The sequence below is a fragment of the Spinacia oleracea genome, chromosome 5, assembly GCF_020520425.1.
Source record: "Spinacia oleracea cultivar Varoflay chromosome 5, BTI_SOV_V1, whole genome shotgun sequence".
NCBI lineage: Eukaryota > Viridiplantae > Streptophyta > Magnoliopsida > Caryophyllales > Amaranthaceae > Spinacia > Spinacia oleracea.
The window spans coordinates 18,841,401-18,866,082 of NC_079491.1; the positions used below are offsets into that span (position 1 = coordinate 18,841,401).

General features: G+C 36.2%; 2 protein-coding genes across 3 annotated transcripts; both read right to left on the bottom strand.

Annotated features, from left to right (window-relative positions):
• Window positions 1-97: 97 nt before the first annotated feature.
• Window positions 98-3,161, bottom strand: LOC110793802 (uncharacterized). The gene is made up of 5 exons (XM_056829201.1): window positions 2,758-3,161; window positions 2,583-2,651; window positions 2,395-2,500; window positions 1,665-1,729; window positions 98-642 (listed from the first exon to the last, which is right to left on the bottom strand). The coding sequence occupies exons 1-5, from the start codon at window positions 2,970-2,972 to the stop codon at window positions 636-638; spliced, it is 462 nt and encodes a 153-aa protein (XP_056685179.1). The 5' UTR covers window positions 2,973-3,161; the 3' UTR covers window positions 98-635.
• Window positions 3,162-7,597: 4,436 nt separating this feature from the next.
• Window positions 7,598-24,304, bottom strand: LOC110793803 (probable protein phosphatase 2C 21). 2 transcript variants are annotated; one of them, XM_056829202.1, is made up of 12 exons: window positions 24,145-24,269; window positions 23,793-23,825; window positions 20,289-20,414; window positions 16,985-17,048; window positions 14,496-14,604; window positions 12,972-13,110; window positions 9,609-9,734; window positions 8,973-9,096; window positions 8,789-8,865; window positions 8,485-8,537; window positions 7,949-8,003; window positions 7,598-7,872 (listed from the first exon to the last, which is right to left on the bottom strand). In XM_056829202.1, the coding sequence occupies exons 2-12, from the start codon at window positions 23,796-23,798 to the stop codon at window positions 7,702-7,704; spliced, it is 1,050 nt and encodes a 349-aa protein (XP_056685180.1). In that variant the 5' UTR covers window positions 23,799-23,825; window positions 24,145-24,269; the 3' UTR covers window positions 7,598-7,701. The 2 variants fall into 2 exon arrangements, with proteins under 2 accessions (XP_056685180.1, XP_021854403.1); XM_021998711.2 differs by lacking the exon at window positions 23,793-23,825 and having other exon boundaries at window positions 24,145-24,304.
• Between the last annotated feature and the right edge of the window lie 378 nt (window positions 24,305-24,682).

Below are 24,682 nucleotides of genomic sequence, written 5' to 3' on the forward strand. Positions count from 1 at the left end.
CGAAATAAAAAAAATTAGACCTCCTTTATTATTTTATTTTTTTCAAAAGAAGTTCACTAATAAAAATAGTTTCGGAGTCATTAATTTAATTCGAATAAATAAGTTAATTTCGAACTTAAATAAGGAATATTAGTATACTTGTAAACGAAATAAAATGAATTCGGTCCCAAATAAAAAGTACGCATTTTGAACGATATAATGAGTAAGAGCTCAATTCTCGAAAATTCGTTTTAGGAAACTAGCTAGTTTAGGCGCCTAAAAATTATTGAAGTAAAACCATAAGCTTTGATACCACTTTGTAACACCCCGACAATTCCCTCTTTTCTAAAACAACATTTTAATATAAAACGTAGAGAATTATCAAGGCATTATCGCCCGTGTGAAAACGTAACGGCTTATTCAGAATTTTGCAGCGGAAAACATAAAACTAACTTTAGGTTTATAAATAATCAATTACAGGTTTAATCCCAAAAACCAACCAACGAAATTAAGGGAATATAAATAGTACGATAAGTTTAAAGTCTAAATTAACAAACCAAGTTACTTAGCAAAACGAAACTAAATACAAGCTCTCTAATCCCGATCCCCATGATGCATCATCTTCAAACCTGTAGATGGACAATGCTTATTGATCCTTAGAGACTGCTCACCAAAGATTGGGTCATCACAGGATCAATAAGGCATAGCCATGATCAACATGCACAAGCAAAAACACGAAATCAGCAAAGCTGAGTACTACATACTAAATCAATAATAATCCTAACATGATTCTATTAAACGAACAATCCTAACATGGTACTAAATAAAACATAAGCAAGGATAATCAAGATATATTGACTTGAAGACTATATTTGACTGAGCTAGACCTTTGTATCATTAACATTATTTTAATTGAAATAGTCAATGGACTGAGTTGTCTACTAGAAACTTCTTCTTCTTCACTAAGGAAGACGAGGTACGGGCGCGACTCCGTAAACCCCAATGACCTGCGATATCGAGGGACTTTTAAATAAAAATAGAACCGGTGATCAATCCGGCCCCAGAAAAAGCCATAGGCTACCCATGACCCCAACTCCTGATTGTCCGTCACTTTAGACGTGCACAGTCTAAAGCTATTGCTACTCAGTTTCACTTTACATGATTTATAAATTAAACTCTGTTATGACTCAACAATCACATAAGTCATACAATCAACGATTATTCACAACTGTTTTTATCTTGGAATTAAGTACGTGATCACAGATATGTCAATCAAGACTCATTCCAATTAAATCCAACCTTTCCTTTAATACTGATCAACCCCTCTATATGGGTATAAGGTTTCAACTTACTAAACAAGGTCCTCGGCCCTTATAAAGTAGTGAAAAGCTAAAAGGGAACAATGAACAATCGATCTGAATCAATATATATAATAATCTAATGTTCCCAACCAACATGTTCGCATCAATCATCCATACTAACATGCTATAATTCTCATAACGAAATATATATGCTTAACATATCCATCCAACAATATTAAACATGCACTTTCAACATAACCTAGTTCATCAACAATTTCAACATAACCAAGTTCCTCAATCATTTCAACATAACGAAGTTCATCAATCATTTCAATATGGTTTCAACAAATCACACACATTCCAAGCACACAGGTATGTACGTACCTTGTGTAAACAAACTGATAGGCCACTTTAACGAATTCAAAAGTCGCCCACAAAGAATTCTCCGCCTAAAATAATCAAGAAACGTACCCAAATCAATTCCTAATAATTTACAGCAACACTAACGTACTCCAAACACATCCTAAACATATTTAGAACACTCCCCAATATCGAAACTTAATTAATTAACTTCCTATATAGAATAGTGATTAATTCCCTAACGATCCCTAATTATCATAAACTCCAACAAACGTTCCTTTTTAAAAATTTCCAGCAATATAAAATAATTAAAAGCTTACTCAAAATATATTCGACATCTTTAAAATCATAAAAATAATAACTTTAATAGTATATAATCGTTATATTATGATTTAAAGCCATTAAAACTTCAAAAGTCACACTTTACTACTTAAGGGCACTAATTTAATCAATATAATATAATCTGAAAATTAGTAACTTTATTATGTAATTCGTATAATCTGAAATCTATAATTTAAATCATAAAAACTATAACTTTAATTCAAGAAAACATAATTCGAATTAATAAAACATGATTAAACCCTAACTTATATATTAATCAACCAAAACTGAAATTAATTAATTTACAATATCAATATCAAATCCGAAAATTATAATTTAACTATAAAGATTAATAATTTAATTCAAGAAACATAAATTAAAATCAATAAACTTAAATCAAAATATTTAAATAACTTAGGGTTTAAGAAATAACCAAAAAGGAGAGAAAGAGCGGCCGGCGGTCAGAGTGCGGCAGCGGCGGTACTGGGCGGCGGCACTGGTGCTGCGCACGGTGGTTGCTGGTGGTTGGCGAGGTGACGCTGCACGATTAAGGAGGAGATATAATACGAAAAGGGAGAAAGAAAGCAAGAAGAACGAAAGAGAGAAGGAGGAAGAAGATACCGGCAACGAAGGCTGCGGTGATGGTCGAGGTTGGGCTGACGGCGAGGGAGAACCACGAGGTTCTGGTTGCTGCGCGAAATCGAACAAGAGGAGGGAAGCAATGGTGAGATCTACGAAAGAAAAAAGAAGGAAGGAACAACGAAGAAGAAGGACGACCAAGAAGAAGGGAGGTTACCCGGTGGCGAGGAGGTCCGGCGGTGGTGGCGGCGACTGGGACAGCGACGGTCGTGAAGGGAGGAGAGAAAAACGGCAGTGAGGGAGGAGGGTTTGAGTTTTCCTTTTTACGTGAAAGAGAGGAAGGAAGGGGTTTTGGGTGAGGTTGGTTTCACGTGAATTAGAAAAGAGGGGTATGGGTTTTTTTTTTGTTTTTTTATTTTGGGCTTTTCTCATGTGGGCTAGGATTAAGATTTGAATTTTAGTGTTTGAGTCAAAACCGAATAGAATTGTTTTTCCGAATTCAACGAGTTTTCCTAAATTATTCTTGATTGCGCAAACCGTTAAAACATTTATAATATATTTACATAAAATTAAATATACATTAAATATATAATAAAATTCAAAAATCGTTAAATATTTAGAACGTACTTAAAATAAAATAAATATACGTTAATTATATATTTATTACTTAAAATTCATAAATTCTATTTAAATATAAATAATATGCGTTAAAATATATTAATAAAATTTATAAATTTACGGGGGATTACACTTATGTTGAAATGACATTAGTGAAACCGTTGTGTTAGGAATTATTAGGGTGTTACACCATCGGAATTAGATGACTAAGGCATTTAATCCGAGAGGTGTCGAGTGCTAATAAATTCTTGGTTTTCCCCCTCTTTTCCATTTCCTTGCAATGTTGAATGTTAGAGTCCTTCGCCTTATTCTAGTGAACCCTTGGCGAATCCCCAATCCCCTAGTTTAATTCCTTCTTGATTCTCCTATTAAGTAGTTGTAGAATTCTTAGCTTGTTACGAACCTAATTTCCTTTCTTTCTAAACTAGCTTGAACTTGTTGAACTCATACTCACCGTTCTCTTGGGACGATCCCGAAACTTACCACTATAACCAATATAGTGTGTAGGCTACAAATTTTGTTTGATTGGGTGGTTATCGTTAACGACACGAGAATCGCTTATCAACGATCGGTATTTATACATAGATAGCCAAACATGTTTAACCTGAATGATCGATCTCACAACATTTTTCGATCATTTACTCGAAATATGGTTCGATTTCAATGAGTTGCATTGTTAACATAATCACGAAACACTATAGACCGAAAAACACGAAATACAGTATGTAATGCTTTAGGGTAGAAAAGTGGTCTTGATAAGTGTAATACCTTACACACGATCGATATATAAACATAGATAGTCAAACATATTTAACCTGAATGATCGATTTTATAACATTTTGTGATCATTTACTCAAAATATGGTTCGATTTCAATAGGTTGCATTGTTAACGTAATCACGAATCACTATAAACCGAAAAACTCGAAATATGGTTTGTAATGCTGTTGGATGGGAAAGTAGTCTTGATAGGGGTGAACATAGATAGTCAAACATGTTTAACCTGAATGATCGGCATCACGACATTTTCGATCAGCCGAAAAACTTTTTGTTAAGGTCATTTATTTTGATTAAATATTTTCAAAAAAATGTTGAATTATGTTATTACTTATTTTTTTTTCAAAAAAAGGGTCAATAAAATAGTTATTGCCGTATTACATGTTTTCTTAGGATCAAGTGTCTAAAGTAATTTATTTAATACACACAATTAGCTATACAATACAATATATTTATAGTTTAATCCCAGTTGTAATAGATATACAATAAAATAAAATTAGGGAAATACGAATTATTATAATTAAATTTACAATCGAAAAACGTAAGAACTGTTTTATATTTTTATATATAAAAAAAACTGAAAAGGAAGCTTTAATATTGAAATATCACTGTAATATTAATACGAAGACCGTTTAGGGTTTACTTCATCGTTGTCATATGTTGAAATATAATACACAACATTTATACTATACAACAAATGCATAAAAATATACGACGAGTGTAAATTAGTAAATAGTTTAAGGGTAAAAAATATTAGAACATCATACAACTACTACCAAGTCTTCATACTATGTAACTATAACAGATCATAATAACCGAGTTCGACTAATAAACCTCGGTTCCTCCGCCCTTCATATCAGAAATGTCATGAACACAAATCGATTCAACAATCTCAGGAACTTTCATGCATTCAATAATACTATAAAATGAAATTACCATTACTATTTTCATGCATTTCTGAAATAGACTACATATTTCAAGCAAACCATAAAATATATAATTACTTCAACTAAATATTACCTTGTTCCTTGTCTGGATTTCGATTTGATAGTGTTTGTTTGTTTAGATGATAAGCTACACAATGGTTAATCTCATGTTACGTTAATTTTTTGAAAGCCGAGGATTAGTTTTTTGAGTTTTTTGTTTTTTTGTTTTTGTGGTTGGATGGGATCGAAACTTAGGAAACTTCAGCGGTATTTTTCCCTCTCAGCAGAGCCCAAATGACGCAATAACCAAAAACTTTTCCCCTCATTTACGCTTCATTGTCCCCGTAATATGAAATTTTCTTTGCTGAATTGGACCAATATTAATGCTCAAAAGAATCATAATCATGGGATGACATTGTCTTGCGTGTCTCCCTCTCTTTATAACACTTGGGTGAAAACACTTCATCTAATAGTAAGATAAGATAAATTCAGGGCAATAAGATAATATAAGTGAAATTCAGCAGAATCAAATTGTACCTTATAATACCTAATAGTAATTGTTTGGTGAATAGAGGACTCGAATAGACGATTGGGCTTAACCCTCCAATTCCAAAAACGTTGTTGGGATCAACGTTTCAAACAAAGGTAGGGTGGAGATTTTATCTGAACCCAACCGGCATATATAGATGAAACTCTATAAAATATGGATATTAAACGGGTAATGTGTGGATCCGGAAATGGATGGGTTGGTACGGTTGAAGGTCAATCTAATCTATCATCCAACTCTTACCGATAATCCCCCACCACACACACAAAGAGCACCTGTTTCTTTCATTCGGCATCTTAGACGAACCAAAGGGCTCAAGATCTTACCTTGCATTAGATCTGAAGCTCGTCAAGTTCTTCCATTATCCCTCCCTGATGCGGGTCAACAAATGTGATTTTGCTGAATATGGTTCCTCCGTTGTTCTCATAGATGGATCTCAGATCCACTTTTTTCTTTTGATTTCTTTGTAATTCTTGTATATATTTACTTTTACTTAACTTTTTTTTGTTTTTCTTAGTTTAGTTTCTTAGTTTGTTGTACAGATTGATTATAGTTTAGATTTAGCATTTTTTTCTGGAGTATAGTGTAGGTGTAGTGTCGGGCTTCGGGTTTGTATTCTTCCGGAGAATATATCGTTATCATATATCGTTCGACTAATCGTCTATCTTTAAAGTCTATTCACCAAGTTTTCTTGGAATCGGGGCTGGGGTAGTATGAGGCTAGAGCATAGTTTCAATGTACGATCTGTTCTACAAGAAGTATTTTATTAGCTCGAAGTCATTGTAAATTCACCCATTCGAAAGGATGGCGTCAGATAGTCCGCCTGGGTTTTCTTCCTTATCAAAAAAAAAAAAAAAGAGCACGTCTAGTCTGACCTTATTTTATTTAGTTTATGAATCAACTTGAACCACTCATCCTAATGTTTCCACATTCTACAAATTCTATAACCCTAATTCACCTTACTGAACCTGGCCACCTTCTTAGATATGAAATTATATCATTTATATGATATCCATTTTGAACTTTTTACATAGCATTAGCTTATACCTTTTGACGTGTTTGTTTCCATTACAAAAATCTTGAGCTAAGTGTTGCAAGACATGCAAGCTATCTGTGGAAGAAATTTGCAAAGTTTGGTTACACAAATGCTATTGAGACTAAATTCAAGTGAAATATCATAGATATCTACTTATCTAGTATTCTTTTTTGCTCCTATCTAACACTTTGTTTGGTTGAGGGGATATGGGAGGAAAAGAAAAGAAAGGATTCAGTTTTTATTATGTTCTATGTTTGGCCTGAAAAAATATTTCGATAAGTTTCCTATGCTCTCAAAATTAGAGGAATTTTGAGAGGAAAGAGAAATTTAAAAGCTATCAATTACATTACTTTTCTTTTCCTCTCATTTCAAACCAAACATTACTAATCTTAAGAGCTAGTTCATGGTTTACCACTTAATCACTCGTGGATGATGGGCGGATAGGATGTGGTATTAAGCGGGTGATGGACAATTGGGTGACAGATGAACTACCAACGGATGGAGGCGGATTAAGCTACGCCCAACCCGATCTGAATCCAATCTATTGTCAGACCTAAAAAGGGGATTAAAACAAGTAAGAGGTAATGAATCAGTGTTTGGACCACTCATCCTCCATATCAAAAGGAATGAAAATACATTAGACCTGATCAAGACCAGCCCGGCCCGACCCGCTTGATTTTTTTTGCAGGTTTGGACAGAACTTTCCGGCCCAGTTTACGGGCCCAACCCGGCCTAAAATTTTAAATTTTTTGGACAGGTTTGGGAAACACAAAAGTACACTTTTTAGTTATAAATTTGACCCGGCCCGAAATGGCCCGAAAGCCCGCTATATTAGGCCCGAAAATAGCGGGTTTGAGCACAAATTTTTGCCTGAATCTTGGCCTGAACCGACATAGCGGACTGATTTTTTATGCCTAGGCCCGGCCCGGCCCACCATTTGATCAGGTCTAAAATACATTATACCCCGGCGCTGTTTAATGTGACTATCAATTACTGCCGCCTCTTCATTCTTCAACTGAGAGATATTACCTTAGATGTTAATGGTCTTTCCGCTTACACTATATCTTTAACCAGAAACCCATTCCTTCTACAAGTCTTTTTGAACATAAAAAGCATAAACATGGCCAAAATTATAATTCTTGCAAAACCCAGAACTACAAGAAAGTAACCACTTCCTTTATGTACAGATAGAGTACGTACATCGTCAATAGAAAAGAAAAGGATCTATATCGTGTGATTTGTATAAGATTTCAACTATTTCAATGTAGCTTAGCAGATAGAGGATATCCAGTCTCAATGCTGGAACTGGAGGTTGCAGATTTCTTCAACTGAATCAAAATTATGGTCATATTATCACAACCTTCACCACCTACAGAAGTCGCCAAGCAATTGTCCAGTACTCGTTCGCATATGATCGAAAGTTTAGTTTGCTGCAGAGTACAAGCAACTGCAGTTAAGTACTAGAACGGTACAGACATTATTGCAAAAGAAGAAACTGAGAGTTACCAATTTTAATTGTTCATGTACAAAGTCTACTAGTTCTTGGCTTGACATGCAATCCCTGAGAAATATAGAAATAACATAAATCAGCTAATTGGAAAAATAAAACTATACCATGAAATATGATCAACTAGGCAGAAAAATTAGTTTTATACAATGCTTTAATACAAAAAACTCATCATTGCTGAAGTCTACAGAGAATATTTCTGCTACAGATCAGTATGACAGTATCACAAATAAATTTGACATGATATGCATCGTGTACAACTGTGCATCTGCATCCGGAGACCGGAGCTACTACAACCTAAAGAAGACAGGAAACTGCCCATGTTATTTTTTGCTACTTTCAGATAAACATTATTAAAAATCTAACTGAGCCGCTACACAGAAAATCATGTTGTCTCAGTATTCCGTGTGCATGGGCAACTTTCCAGAGATGAATACATAGCAGTAAATATACTAGAAGAAGAACCCAGCAATGCAAACTTTTGAAGAAAAAAACAAATCATTGAGGTCTGCAAGAGATCAAGCAAGAGGCATACCAAATTCCATCACAAGCGAGCACGATAAAATCTGTATCTTCCGAAAGATCAACCTGAAAATGAGCATAATAATAATTACGTAAGTGTGATAAATTACGTAGTACCATTTTACAGTCGCTGGAACATTGTAGGTCTCAAAAAGACAAGAAGTGAGCCACACACCAACAATTGCAAATATAAAATGGTCCATGGCATCAGTTCTTGACAGAAGAACACTAGATTTCTCTGTTGCAAAACTATACGCATCCATCACCTATATTACACAAGATCTAATAGATACGTGTGCATGCGACATTGTACATACAGTGTTTACGTCAGGATTTGCAGTGACTATCTGTTCTTCGGCTGGCAATATATTGTTACGCTTGAATTCCATGTCTCCTGCACACAATAGGTTTAATTTTGAATGCTCCAAGAGGCGAGGAAACCAATTAAAACGCTGACAGCTTTCTAATGGACAAATAGCTCCAACGGGATATGTTTATCACCAATGGCTCTTGTCAAGTTTAGGGATCCATTTATCCGTCCACCATGGATAAAACCACCAGCCTTCAGAATCCTTTCTTTCTCAGCCTCAATTTCAGGTTTGTGATCCTTGGATAAATCATAAGCCTGTAAAAAAAGATCAACATCACAAATGCATGGAAAACTAGTTAATTCATTTTCTGCAATTTTTTTTAGTTAATACATGAATGGGGGAAGGCGTGTCACGTGTGGAGAGAGAGAGGGAGAGATAGAGAGAGTAAGTTCCCATGTGATGAGCAGAGAGGAAAGAAAGCTTAAAAAGGTACTTCCTCCATTCAAAAATAATTGCAAAATTTCCCTTTTTAGGAAATTTCAAATTAATTGCAACGTGAATTGTAGTTGTGTCTCCCACATATTTGCAATTATTTTGGAACGGAGAATGTTGCGACCAATTCCAAAATATGGAAGTGTATCAACTAAAAAGACGAAGTATTTCAAAGGAATAACTGAGTAACAAAAATCAATTCAAGACCAACTGAGAAGACAGGATGGGAAGGTTCAAAACACCATTTTGTGATAAAAAACAGTCACATGCATATGTGTTTAGATACATCAAACGACAAGCACATAAAGAGGAGCGTAGTGGAAGAGAGGATTACTTGACCACCCTTGGACATTACACAACGAGAGTCACCAGCATTAGCAATGAGTAACTTGTCATCTCGAACTAGTACAGCACAAGCCGTGCATCCAGAAGTTGGTTCCTCTGAATCAGAATCGGGATCCTGGTCGGTGAATCAAAACAAAATGGGAGTCAAATAACCAAAATCAAGTTCATACCTGTAGGCAAATTTCTAAGGCGGTAAACTTAAGATAGTAACAATATCTAAAAAGATGATTAGAATGACCAAAAAATGTTCTTCGTTCAGGATAAGTTTGAAAGAAATCACAAACTAAAAATTTAAAACAAATACTTCGTAGTAGTTGCTGCTAATTACAGAAAAGCATGCTTCACATTTATCAAAAACATCATTGGCAACTTGGCATATAATGTTTTTCTAGCCGAAGAAAAGAAGTAATCAGTTACCACTAATAAGCAACAGCAGACATGCAAAAATACTGAGCAAACTGCAAACCCATGCATCATAATTAGGTTGAGTTAAACCTAAAACTTTAGAATGATCCACGAGGTTACATATGTACCCTTGTTTGAAGTAAGCTGTTGCAAATTTCATCAAAAAGTTCCTATGTTCATATCAGCTTTTAATTCATCATTCATTATCATTACCCATTGCCTCAAACAGGCTCCCGCAAGAAGTGGGGTAAAGGGGGGTCGGGTGTACGCAACCTTACCCCTGCAATTGTAGAGAGGTTGTTTCCAATTGACCCAAAAGCGATAACGGGACGACCATCTTCTATTTCATGGAAAGGAAGCGAATAGGTTTTAAGAGCCATTTTAATTCATCAAGCTTTATTTTCAGCCAATAATGCATCAAGCTTTATTTTCAGCCTATAATGCACATACCAGGATACGGGTGGCGGACTTGGATATGAGCTCATGGACACGGAACTCTTATATAATTTTAATTAATTCTGAATATTAAGGTAACAATCCTATATAAAGAAATTACAAAACTTTGGAGTATTAGATGTTCTTTAAAAGATAATAACTTGGCTTCGGCAGTGTGTTTAGAAAAAAGCAAGTGAAAATAAAGGTATCAAAGGAAAAGGAAAAGAAAAAGAGGTAAGGGGAAAGGAAACAATTTGTTGCTCCGAAAAAAGAAGATATTTGACCAGTCAATAAAACAACCTTCTCACGTACCCTCTTTGCCAGCGGCCTACATCATTTTCAGAGTTCAGATAGCACCTCGGTACCATACTGCATTACATAAATGATGACAAATCACAGATCCCCAGCGATGGAGCCACGGTGGAGAATCCCTCCACCAAGTAAAAGGCCCAGGCCCCTAATGTGCCTTTCAGTTTCCATTCCAGCTGATGGCTCAATACACATATCTAGGGTCTCTAGATCTGGAAGAAAATGATGATGTTTCTAAATCAAGCAAGATATTATTACAACTTTGTTGGTAAAACATAAATCAAGAAGAATCAGATAACCCCTTTCTCCCTCCCAGCTGTGATCCATACCCTGTCTTCGCACCTGAGTCAACTCATGTCGATACAGATACAGATGGGTCAGCTAATGAATCTGAAAATTACAGGTTTCAGCAATTCTCCTAGACAGACCAGAGTTTTCATCCATGCAGCAGGGTGGATGAGAAGAGAGGGGCTATTAGGTTGCTTCCTGACCAGACCAAAATTCTATGTGGTTAGAGCATCCACAAATCACAATGGAAGGATCGGGTAATCCTCATACTCCCTCCATCCTTGAGTATGGAATATACTCTACGGAGGGAGTATGAAAATGTTTTGGTTCTTGTGCCCCTTTCTTTCTCCTAGTGACACATGGTCAATGGTCACTTTTTCTCTTCAATCTCCTTGTAACACATGTTGCATTATACACATGTTGCATTATTAAATGGTGAATTAAAATGTTTAGAACAATTTCTATAACGTTTACTAAAACTTTGCCACAACATTTAAAACACAAAATTCACAAAAAAGCATAAATATTTTTTGTTTACATAATGAGCCTAATTCAAAAATAATTTTGCACATTAAATTTGAAATGATTTTAGCAAAAAATCAATTTTATTTTTCTTTACTAACATGCATTTTTATGTGAAACAAATATATTTAATTAGCCATAATATATTAATAATGAGGGAGAGAAAGTGGAAGAGGAATACAAGAGGATTCCCCCGTTGTGGAGTAGTACGGGGAGGAGGAAGATGTAGAGGATGGAAATAGTGGGATGTGGATGAGGGTATAGTTCATGTGTCAAAATGTGGAGAGGAAAGAGAGGGAAAAGGAGAAGGATTCTCCCATTGTGGATGCTCTAAGGTAGCTAGTCAATGTTGATATTTTTTTGGTTTATATCCTCGGACCACGACCCCTCAAACATAAGAACAGCTGAACAGACATGGAAGATACAAGATAATGTGCAATTTAAAAGCTGGAGGATCGAGTATGACGGTTCTGCCCTGTGAAACAGGGCACCTAGTGGTCCAGTTTGATGGCCGATAGAAGCTATCTTTTAGAAGAGGTTGAGCAGAGCCAAGGTAAAGCTAAAAAAAATCCATTATGCATCTTAGCACTAATACACTGTTACCAGGGACAAAGATAGTTTCAGGCTTGGAATGGTAGAAGAATGTAATTTTTGTAACTTGACTTGTTTCAACTAGACCGTAGAAGAGAAAACAAACGTCTGAGATCCAGCTTGCATGTTCTGGAATGTAGTTTGTAGGAAGGTTGAGTGAATAACACCGCATTCCAAAGAACGTATGGTTCTTGACAAAGTAGCTTGTTGCCAAGGATTTCCTGTTGCTGATCCCTCAGTGATGGAGAAAAGGACTTATCCGATCATGCCATATTTTTTAATACTCAATATCTTATTTCATTTCTTTAGGGGGAAATTTTCCAACTATTTTCTTCACCTCTTGGCCCTTTATTTTCTGCTTCTAACCTTCTAACCTCTGCTTTTAAGAAGTGTGGGCTTTGAAGCTCCTACATAACTCTTTCCTCTTCTTTGTTCTACAACTGTTGTGTTCTTTTCTTCCAGGAAGCCATAGTCCATCCAGTCAAGGGTGTTAGTGTGTGAAAATGTAGAAAAAAAGAACTTATTTTTTCTGAACTTATATTATCTGGACTTAACTGAACTTAACTGAACTTATTTTGTCTACAACAGAGCCTTAGTGTTACATGATTGGTGGCCAGCATAAACCTAGGATATAACTTCATGCAGCTTCTTGAATGGGTTCCTGGATAAAGCCACATAGCCGACCCTCCTAAAGTTACAGGATTGATTGGTTGCCTTTATTTGATGAAGCAGAAAAATAGTTTCTAAAAAATATGTTATAAAAAGGCCATGCTCTGGTTTGTTCAAAATACAACATACACACCTCGTTTGACACGGTATAAGTTTCGTCCTCGTTTTTGCCACTCATGAGAAATAATTCATCATCAACTCCATCAGTTTTTTCTATGTCACCCCAAATTAATTCCCTCCACTTTTTGTTAGTACGCATCACTTCATCCATTCTGCAAAGATGAATAAACAGACATAAGAAATGAGCTGGATTTATCCATATCTAACATATAACTGATATCATATATTCTTTTCAATAATCTTTCAGAGTAAAAATAGCTAAACAAAAACAGCAAAATATTATTTGTTGCGATATACATATAATGGGCATGATCATTACAGGGAAAACAAGGTGCTTCATCTGTAAATATCAACATCATTAACCGTTATTTGCCTCTCTATTTTCTATTCAGAGAAAGCCCTGAAAGATGACCTGGGACAGCATCTGTCGACCAAAATTTCAGGGAGGGTTCGCACACAGAAAAACAGAAACCAGTTAAAGCTGCCTAATCAGCAAAGTTAGGGGGAAAATTATTTCTGAACTAAAAAGTCTTTGGGTTTAATTCATACAATAGAAAATTATAGAAATACACTTTTCGAACATACTGCTGCTTAGCCTATTGAGTCATGGAAATTGAAAACATCGTCAAAGCCTTTAATTACTTTTAAGATTGTGATGGAAATTCGGATCTGCTTTTAAAATCCTATTTAGGATGTCGGAGTTACTATAAGATCCTAAACCTTGACGCATCAGAAATATGTTAGCAGATCTAGCGGTTTCTGACAGTGTATACCTGGCTAAAACACAACTAATACTTGAATGATTATAGGAAGGGTAAACTAATATTTCTTAAGTAGGTAAGTGTAGCATAGTTATAAGCCCTTCCCCTCATTCTCTACAACTAAGAAGAACTACACGTCTGGCAGTAAATTAGAATATATATTTTTGATAAATTGGAACTGTGGAGTTCTTTAAATAAAAAAATTATCAAATAACTGTAAACCAACAGTTGCATATAAATCAATATCAGCATGAGGGAACATCTGTGGTTAGATTGGTTTACACATATTATCTTCAGTATAATGAATCTATTAAGCCAGCTAGCTTCTTGAATAATAAACGAGGTGGTTCCATTACTAATATAATATATAAAGGTAACAAAACTAGCTTTTCATGAAGTATTTGTCAAGCTATTGAATTTAGCTTTCAAGTAATAAATTTCAACAGCTAGTTTGTGCCGAACATCTTCATCAAACAACAATTTTGACAACTACCGTCTACCTCTAACAACTACTAGACTACAGCTAATATTTACTCTCACAGCTAAGAGCACATCTACATGCTAGTTCAACAGCCAATTTTACCAAACACGGCCGTAGCGTAGTAGACAAATTTCTCAACAAGTAAAAAGACTTTATAGGAATCTGTAATAATGATATTTCATAGACCACTTTCAAGTTCCCATTGACACACATTACAATAACCAAAAATCATCCCACAGCACATGACCTCTCTCGAGCATTGAACAGTATGCAGTACGTTTTAAAAGAAAATAACCTGAGAAAAGCTCTACGAAGTGCTTTTGCGAAATCTCCTGCCATGTACGCTTCATCAGTAAGTAACTCCTTGTGAAGAAACTTTGCACAAAACTTAGCAACTGCTTTCCCTGTCAAACGATAGACTCGAACTTTAGAATTATATCGCAATCCATTGTGAAAATTTTCATCTACAAGTACTTGAATAAGACAGTCTAGGTGTACAGCAGTTCTAGCAAAAGCTTTTGGAAGATAAAGAACAAAAGAGTTGGAAGAAAAGACAGAACATAGGAAAACTATTCCTTAAGGTATGACAAAACTCTATAAAAAAAAAATATTTAAGATGCCCTAAAGCTATCACAAAAAAAAAGTTGTTCTCAGTAGGAAAATGCATTGATTATCTTTGGAATCAGAGTCTTTCCCCGTCATATTCTTGTCTGTCTTGGGCTACTTTGATGTTGATTTCACTGATTACGTGCTAATATCTTAATTTTTTTGTAGGCAGAAGTAGCGTGGGAAGAAAGAAAGCTAAATAACAAACAAACCCCCCCCCCCCCCACCCCTCCAACCACACACTTTGCACCCATATCAACTAACACCTGTGGAAAAGCAGAGACTCCCGGAGTAATGTAGAGGTATAGTGTGTCCTAGTTCTTGTACAGAAACTACTCATGAGAATACAGCAACATTAACCATCCTATGAATAAAAAACTGAACCACTGCCCAACAAGTCACTCTTCCAAATTTAAGCTCCATTGAAAGAAAACTTCAAAAGCATTCAACCAATAAGGAAATGAAAAAGAAAGAATAAAAAAGAGGAATAAAGAAGGAAATCTTCCACTTTATTTCCCTGAGGTTTAACATAATTCAACTTTAGTGCCTGAAAGTTTCAATAATTCCACTTTGGTGCCCCTAGTTTTAAACAAATTTTCACATTGGTGCACTCCAGTTTGCTAATTTCACTTTGGTGCCATGTGTTTTAAACTTATTTTCCATTTCAGTGCCCTGAATTTATAATGTCTGTTCTACAACAGAATAATTCATAAATCCTCTGAAGGGACATGCTCAAATTACTATTCCCTCATTCAAAATATGAACATTAAATTTCTCAAATATAGAGTACATACTTCCTTTTCCTTTTTTACTATTTGTTCTTCCTGTTGCTTCTTCGCAGTTCTTTATGCAACCTTCAAATCTATATATATTTAGTTACGTGTTTGCAAAAAATATAAGTTGATAATTAGAAAATACGCATTGAGATGAATCTAACATTCCATTCGTGAATCACTATGAAGCACATAAATATTCACTCCTATGAATTTCACTGTTCTAGAAACACAGAACGTTTCGAATTGTCTGGAAACAGATTAAACACCCAAGAAGGTTGATTTGGCAATCAAATGTTTCAACATTTCTCCGGTACTTTCAAAACTATATAGAACTTATGCACGTATTCCCTGCCCAAAAACATAAAAATATTTAATCACTTACCACCATACAAATTTGGCAAATGTGCCATTTATCAACTCAACTATATCCCACTAAAACCAGTTTATCTCATTCCACTCACTCTCCATTCTCTGTGTCAAAAATATGATAAGCAGGTAAGTGTATTAGCCACAATTTGCCGTTGCCAGGAACATACTTCTCAAATTTCAAGCTCAAAATGAAGAGGCCCCAACTTTAGATCAAAATTTCACCAAATCAATATAATATAACGAGAAGAGGCGATAGAGTGTTAAAGAGTGGGACCAATGATTGTCAGAGGTGCTGAAATTCATTGACATATATTAGGTTTCTTGAGACGAACAACAGAGACCAAAGAGGCAAGGAAACTGGAAACGGAAGAGAGAGCATAAAGTTAATGGGAATTACCCCCTTCCCAATTTCTTTCACTCTAACAGAAAGGAATCCATTCAGCATTGCCAAGAAAAAGAATGGGAAGGAGAAACAAGAGCATTCACGAGAGAAGAAAAAACATGACGGAAGAATTATTTTACTGCTAAAATACAATACTAAAGATCACTAGAAATATACGTGACTTCCTCCTTATTTTTAGTGTAAAAAGATCCACAGAAATTGTTATCATACTTATCAACATCTACAGAAAAAGAAACACATATGTGAGCGGAGGCTTTAACTGCTCAAAATCTGAGAGCAGTCACGCCTTCCAATAATCATCCAAGTCGGATTAGATCTCTAATCCTTTTCGTGTTGTATAACTAATTTGCAACACCCCCCTTCCCCCCTTCCCCCAAACAAGTATGACTAGCATCGCTACATTGCTTTCTTTCAACCAAAACCAATGCCAAAACACATATTTTCAGCCATCATGTCCAAATTTTTTCATGCAACGATTATTTTATAGAAAACCACTTTTGCACAACGAAGAGTAACTAAAACAGGAAACTAGCAACCAAATACAAATTATGAGGCAAGAAATATGTGAAGGCTCAGCTGTAATGGCAGGTATTTGCCGATGTGTGTAAAGGGAAAATAATATCTATTTACCTCCATGGCCATCATATACAGCGAAAAAAGATGTAGAACTGTCCAAATCTGGAAGAGCTGCATGCTGTAGACAAGTAAAACAGATTATTCATGCCCTGGATAGAAAATTGGGATATACACCTGATACTAGAGTTGTAGAGGTAAGCTTTCTGAACATTTTCCTTTATATTTTTTGAGTTGACAGTGAGAAGTAAACTGCATAATTTTCCCAACACTTTAAACAGTTTAGAGACGACTATACCAGGCATTCAGAGAATCACATTACATCAATACTCATGCACAAGGAGAAGGCTTATATCTAGGAATTAAGATTTAATCAGCTTAATATTGAATGGAAAAAAGCAAACCCCTGGAGGAACCCTGTCCAAACTCTCTCATCTTAAGAATTTGAGAAAGTACACATTCAAGAAACCCTAAAATCTTGATACTTCATCACAACAAAAGGTGGAGTCATGAAAAAACAGAAAAGCAATAAATGCGTGGAGTAGGTTGCTTGACTATGTTTAATTCCTCGAAAAGAACATGCCTCCCATTTCCTACCAACATGAGAAAGAAAAGTGACAAGTGAAACAAAGTTGGCAAGCCTTATGTATAAGGCATGAGTCCGTGCAAAAATGTCCACCAAGATATAGACCTCTCTCTTCTTTAAAATTATACAGGGTCTAAACTCACTAGATCTCCTTTCCTTCCCTTTCTTAGACCAAAGAAATCTATGATAATTTCTCTGCTTAGTTTTAAAGGGCGCAAGGCGAAGGCGCACGCCTTTTGGATACGAAACGCACGTATTTTATTATGCTAGTTCAAATAAGAGGATACAAAAGCTACTGTACTTTTTGTTAGGGGAAAAAACTATTGTACTTAAAAACCTTATAAGAAAAAATTACGAAAAGTGGGGAAGGATTATTTGATTACTTACCTGCCACAAAATAAAACAAAAGGGGTAAAAGAAAATAAAGAAATGACTTGAAGCAAAGGCAAGTGAAGCTGGATCAGTAAGTAAACGTAAAATTAAAAGTAAAAAGAAAAATGAAAAAAGTGGCTGATGAGATAGAGTGATAGAGAGATTGAAGAAGAGAAGAGAGCAAGGGATACCGACTGAAGAGGACACAAGCCTGAATGCTGGAAAATCTAACACTGGCAACCACCAAAGATCTCTCATCGACATTCTCTGTCATCACCGCCAAGTGGCCGAGCAAAATTGCTACCCAATTTTAAAATTAGGATTTTTTTTATAACTAGAGGTTTTAATTTAGGGATCGAATGGAGTAAATTCATGCATGCTCGAATTTGCATCATAAAGAATGGGTAAGAGTAAAATTGAAAAAAAAAATGGTGTTTTTATATATTTTTAACTCAGTTATCCCTCAATCCCCTGCTTCTTAACCAAAGGCATCCGCCTTGCGCTTGAGGCAAGCGCCTTCTGGAATGCGCTGAGCCTTGGCGGAGGGATGGCGCTATGGTCTACGCCTGGAACCTAGGCACACCGCACCCTAGGCGCACTTTTTAAAACTAAGTTTGACAGAAACACAAACTAGAGAATTATGAGGGGGTAAATGGTACGAAGATATAATGGGAAGGTAAGACTGTACAGCTCCGCTGAAAACAAGCCACCAACAAGCTGCACAGATCTTATGGAAACATCAATTATGATTAGTTATCTTTGAGAAGATGAAGCATATACGTGATGCTTACAAGTTATAACAATAGTATCAAGCATTCCAGCTCCCTAAATTCATAGCTTCAAATTTTTTGAACGAAAAGGAGAAAAGATTTAGGCAAGTTGTTAGAATCCTTCCTGACCGTGACACAAGTGATCATCTGATTAGCTATAATGGCAGACAGAAGATTTTAGGTGACTTCTTACAAGAAGCTCATGGAAAAAGAAGTTTTCATGAAAAACTTCTAAACAAAGATCTACCTTGCTAATTAGTGTTTAGAGGATGGATAGCAGCAAGACACAATACAGTCTTAAGTGATTGTTCCTAGGTGAAGCTAAATGAGAAAAATCTTGTGATCTTTTCCTGCAATAATAGCCTTCAGAAATATGGCTAACTGGAAGATGCAATGATGCATCTAATGACAGCTTATTAAAAACTAGTATGTTCAGCAATGCAGATACATTACATGAAATTCACAAAGTTATGCGCGTAAAAAGGTTGTCTCTTTTGTATATTAAAGCCCGAGGAACTCAACAAGTCCGTATGTTGTTGTTTAAAACGAAGTCCCAACAAGAAAGAGGGATATTACAGCAAAAGCACCACAAGCAGATAAATGCAAGTGATTAGGGATGAGCAGAATCATAAATGATTAGACGGGTTTGCTGGAACGGAGGTACAAAATTTATACGAGGAATTATCTAGGGGCTGTGTGCTAGAGCTTCGTGTTTGATAACCAAAAAGCTTCAGAAGACTGGTAGAAACTTAAAAGAGATTCCTTGTCTAATGACCTAGTGATTCAATTGCTGTCAGTTCCATTGGATTTTGCAGTCTAATCTTGTATACAAAGTAGATATTATCTTTTAGGGAATGATAATAAATTACCTGCTAAAAACGGAAGCAGTAATGCAAAAACATATGCTTTCTTTAGTCAGAGTACCAACAATTACAGTAAAGCCTTACAGGATACCAAAAGCTTTATCATCTTCCAGCTCACTATTTTGTATAAGAAAAAAGCTGAGGAAAAGAAAAATACGCCCAGCTTTAGCCCTCAACTCCAACCAGAACCATCAAACAATGATAGTCATTGCCACTAAATTTTCTCGTTTGGCATCTCTCCTTGCCTCAATGCTTTCCAATATTGATCTCCAAACGCCTTTACACCCAATTACTTCCACTGCACTAACTGCATACCTCTATAAAAAAAGTGGCCACATGCAAACCTAGTAAGGGTTTGGCTAACTGTTCCCCATGCTGGGTTAGCGACCCACTAAATCGAAACATATGGAAAAGAACAATGTGCCTTCAGGCCCTTAGAAGAGCAATTCAAGTCAACGAAAATTTGCACATCTATCTAAGTTATAAAACCTAGCTTTTTTCTGAAGCAGAAGGAACAGCCAGCATTGCACTTGCTCACTTGCTCAGGCATCCGTACATTGGCTAGACTAAAATATCCTACTAAATACTTTTGTCAAAGAAACCAGGTAAAAACTCTTTTACACGTAGTGATTCTCTATCCTTCCTAAACACGGAGTTCTTCCTATACCGAACCGTGATCAAATCAACAGAAGAATCAAGTGATGTCATATAAGTACGTAGTCCATAAAAAAATATCGTTGGTAGCTGAAAGGCCAAATTTTTCAACTCACCGCATCTTCCATAGATGTACGCCAGCCTTGCATGGATGACAATCCATATCTTACTCTATGATTTTCACCATCTTCAGACACCTTCTCGGTTTTAGGTCTACTTAGATATGTCCCCATAGTATCAAGCTGCAAAAAAGATTAACAGCTATGAAAAATAAACATCGCATATGAATATTCATAAAAACTCACCAAGACAAAACAAGAGATGAAAAGCAAGATAGCCAACATTCCTAAGTTTATGAAGGTTCTCTGCAGATTGCCTATAATCACTCTTCATACATTATATACTAATAATAACTGTATCATCCCCTATATCTAAACAACCCTACAGGTTTCAGATTGCCTTCTTAATAGCTACAAGAGGATTTGAACTAAACCTACTTTCTATTTATATAAATTAAGAATAACCTTGAAAGAATATGCAGTATCGACACTATATCTTAGGGATGGCAGGTGGGTATAATTATGCGGATTCCGCACCGCACCCGCCCCAGTTGGGGCGGGCATGGATGTAGTTTTTGCGGGTAATAGGCGGGTATGGGTTTGAAAAGTCATACCCGCCATGGATGGCGGGTAGGTGGTGGATTTGATGGCATACCCGCCTATCCCGTACCGCATCCACCCCGTCCGCCCTAAATCCACCTCGCCCGTCATATACCCAACTTTAGTATTATTTTTAAAGTTTTATCTAAAGCCTAAATTATTACAAGCCCACTTTGATGCAATCCCTACTTTTCTTGGCCATCCCTATTCTCATTGCACGACTCCTCTCAAGCCGTCCCTGAAACCTTCATCTCTCACACCTTCACTTAGTCACTTAAACACCAGTCCACTGTCCATCGCACTCATCAGCGTCGTGCACCTACGCCTCCAATCAATATCCTCCCTCTCTCTCTCTTCCTACATTTGATCTTAAGCAAGGAGATACATATCAAATCCCTTCTTGCCGCCGGTTATCCACGACAAGCCCTACGACGCACAATCGCATGTCAAAAATGATAAGACTAACCCTTTCTTTTGCTTTTCCCTTAAAATTTTAGCACAATTTGGTGAATTTAAATAAATCAATTCATAATAACTTAATGTTTTTAGTGTTTGGTATATTTTTGGGTATTCTCGATGTACTTGAGTTAGATTGATACATTATAAGATGATAGATTGGGTGAATTGAGATAAAAATGTATGTCAAATTAGATTTAATTTGGTAATTGTTGAATTAGCATTATACTGCCTAATAAATCATGTTTCTATTGGCAGGTTCAAATTTTAGAAGTCCGGAGACAATTTGCTTACATTATTTGACAGGCGGGTATTGGCGGGTAAAGGTGGATGATGGGTATCCACTTGGGTAGAGGAGCGGGTGCGGATTTAGGAACATATCCGCATAGGCGGGTATGGATATTAAAAATGTACCCGCCGCAAGTGGCGGGTAGGTGGCGGATATGAAAATTTTTGGCGGGTGCGGGTATGAAAATATCTTTACAACTACGGCAAACATACCCTCCAAGAACAGGCTTGCACAATTCAGGATGAACATAGCCTTACAGTGAAGTATACAAAGGAGGCAAGCATATATTGCCAAAACTGCAGAATATCAAAGAACATGTATAGTAAGATGTAAATTGCACAGTTTCACAACAAAGTTTTAGTGCAATAATAAAACTGGTGGTGGTTTTAGTAATAACAATTATAAAATCCCCATAAAAAAGGTAATATTAAAAACTTGGAATGATAATTGTACATCCCTATGACCCTACCCCATCTATATCTATATAAACCTTAGTTTTAAAGGAGTGAGACGCACCTGGAGCCTAGGAGCAAGGCGCAAGGCGCGCGGCTTACGTAGGCTAGGCATGAAATTTTGATAAAGACTTGTGGTATTTAATTTCGGTAAAAAAAATCAAAATACGCCATACTTTGCTACCACGGAGGGGTAGAATAGTAATTACAGTAAAACTAAAACCTTTTGTGAAAGAAAAAAAAAAGCAAAAAAGTTAGGGGGGTTGGGGGGTTGGGGAAGGTTCACGTGACTTTTTAGTTACTGGCTAGTTGAGATCGATGTTAAGGTTCTGTTATGCTCGACTTATTTTGACTTATTTCAGACAAAATAAGTTCAGATAAGTTCAGATAATATAAGTTCAGCAAAAATAAGTTTTTTTTCCAGATATTTTCACACAAAAATAAGTTTATTTCAGACAAAATAAGTTTTTTCAGATAATATAAGTTCGGATAAGTTCAGTTAAGTTCAGATACGTTCAGATAATATAAGTTCAGTCAAATAAGTCTAATAGAACGGAGCCTTACCTAATTCTCTAATCATCCCATGAACCGCGAACCGAAAAAGCGAATTATAACATGAAAATGTAGCGAATTGCGAACCTGTACCCAATCTCGTAGTAGCGAATCATGTAACAATGGTTGAGATTCTAATGTGGGCCACACCTTACCTAAAACAGCTACATTAAAATAAGAAAATAAGGGGATTACATGACTAGCCGTTGTCTGGTTGAAAGAGGCAAGAAAAAAGGTACTCCCCCTTCCCTAATTGTTTTTCCAATGCACCAAAAGTGTTTTATTAAGAATTGAGTGAATTTGAGAAGAGATAAAAATGGTAAGACCAGATGTAATTTACGTGAGAGTAAAGGTGTGGTTCCTTGAACATTTATAGTAATGGGGCAATCTTTTGGAGACAGACTAAAATAGCAAATGGAGCAACAAAAAGGGGCGGAGGGAGAAATAGTTTGGGTTTTCTCTCTCCTAAGGCCATCATAGTAAATTTTGATTGTTAGGGAGCCACTTAAATCACGTGGGATTTTTCTTTTTTTAAAAGAAAATTTGTTATATGTGAGCAATTAAAGCCTAATACCATCAGGCGCGCGTCTCCGCTAAGGCACCAAGACCTGCGCCTCACCGTCCTTGAGCCTAGGCATGCTCAAGGCGCGTTTTTTAAACTAAGATATTAACCCAAACAATAGACCCCACATGTCACCTATGCCAGATCTATCCCAATGTATAAAAAAGCTCAAGGTGCACCAAGGCATATGGAGTTCCCTAAGGTGCTCCTCGGTGCACCTCATTGAATTGAGGCGCACCTAATTAATAGTAAAGAAATTGTGAACAAAAATGTTGTGGGCCTCAAGAAGAGCGCCTCATGAAATTGCCTCGCCAAAACGACAACAGGGGCATGGCCCCTAACCCCTTGCGCCTCAAAGGCACGCCTTTTTATACAATGGTCTACTCTTCACTTCACCATAAGTAGTTGTGTCCAACATTAAACGATAACGTAATGCTCTTAGGAACCGGTAAATGAAACTAAAACAACAAAGGCAAAATGATAATCCCGGAAATTGTTTCTTGCCACCTCAATGTCGAACAAAGTTCGGATGCCATGATAAGGTTCCCCTCCTATAATCTTAGCTATTTAGTTTGAAGTTACAATTTCAGAAGCTCTTGAAATCTAACAGAAGCTTGAAAACAAACATCATTAAAGAATTCAAATAATACCTCCATATCAATTGAAATAAACGGATCGATTTTCTGCCCATTTCAAACAATTCCGGAGCCAAATTAGTGGACAAAATTATTTTCCTTGCATGCATACAAAATCATACTAAAAATTGAACTTAACGATTTCAACTAAAATCATCAGCTGCATTACATCAACAACAATGAAAAATTAAAAACCCTAAACCCCAAAATCAATCTAGAAACTCCGTCAATCATTGAAATATCAAATTCAAAGGCAAATCGATGGAAACAATCGGTTAGCTACACCATAATAATATACTATTATTTTAGTGCATCGAAAATATTAAATTTAATTATTTAAGCAATGTAAAAAAATTAAACAACTGACCTTGAGAGAAGAAGTAAGATCAATAGACTTGTAATAAAATCAAGAACATCGATGGAGTTCCTCGAGATTGAAGTTTGACGATGGTTTTTTTTTTTTTTTAAATGCAAAACACCATACTCCGTAGTAGAGAGGTGACAAATGGGCTCAGTTGGGACTTGGGACTCTCGGGAGTTTGGGAAATGGGAATTGGGACAGTGATGCGAGCACGGGGTTGGACTGGGCTGGCCCGAGACACGATACGTAAAGCATAGAAAAGCCCGGTATGACATAGAGATGGAAAAAGCACGGCACAACACGTCTCGATATAGGTGTGAAGAGGTAAACTATGGGATGTGCTTGGGCCACTTTCTTTGGAAAAAAATATGACACTACACCTACATGATCCTACACGACAAAACACGCTAAACTAAGTGAAATTGGTCTTAGCTACATAACCACAACACTATACACTCGGACCATGTCAAGACCACACTTTTGAAATTTTCAGCAAGACATGAAACTCTATGGTCCAAGGCACGCCAGCTAGATGGAGGCACGG

Excerpts from the sequence above, each read along its gene's own strand:
- LOC110793802 (XM_056829201.1), bottom strand. The coding sequence starts at position 2,972 with ATGAGAAAAGCCCAAAATAAAAAAACAAAAAAAAAACCCATACCCCTC. Across the intron at positions 2,652-2,757 it reads CCGGACCTCCTCGCCACCGG|CAACCAGAACCTCGTGGTTC; the intron begins GTAACCTCCCTT and ends GATTTCGCGCAG. Across the intron at positions 1,730-2,394 it reads CGCTCTTTCTCTCCTTTTTG|GCGGAGAATTCTTTGTGGGC; the intron begins GTTATTTCTTAA and ends TGATTATTTTAG.
- LOC110793803 (XM_056829202.1), bottom strand. Across the intron at positions 17,049-20,288 it reads GTACATCTATGGAAGATGCG|CATGCAGCTCTTCCAGATTT; the intron begins GTGAGTTGAAAA and ends ACTTGTCTACAG. Across the intron at positions 9,735-12,971 it reads CTTATACCGTGTCAAACGAG|GATCCCGATTCTGATTCAGA; the intron begins GTGTGTATGTTG and ends TTCACCGACCAG.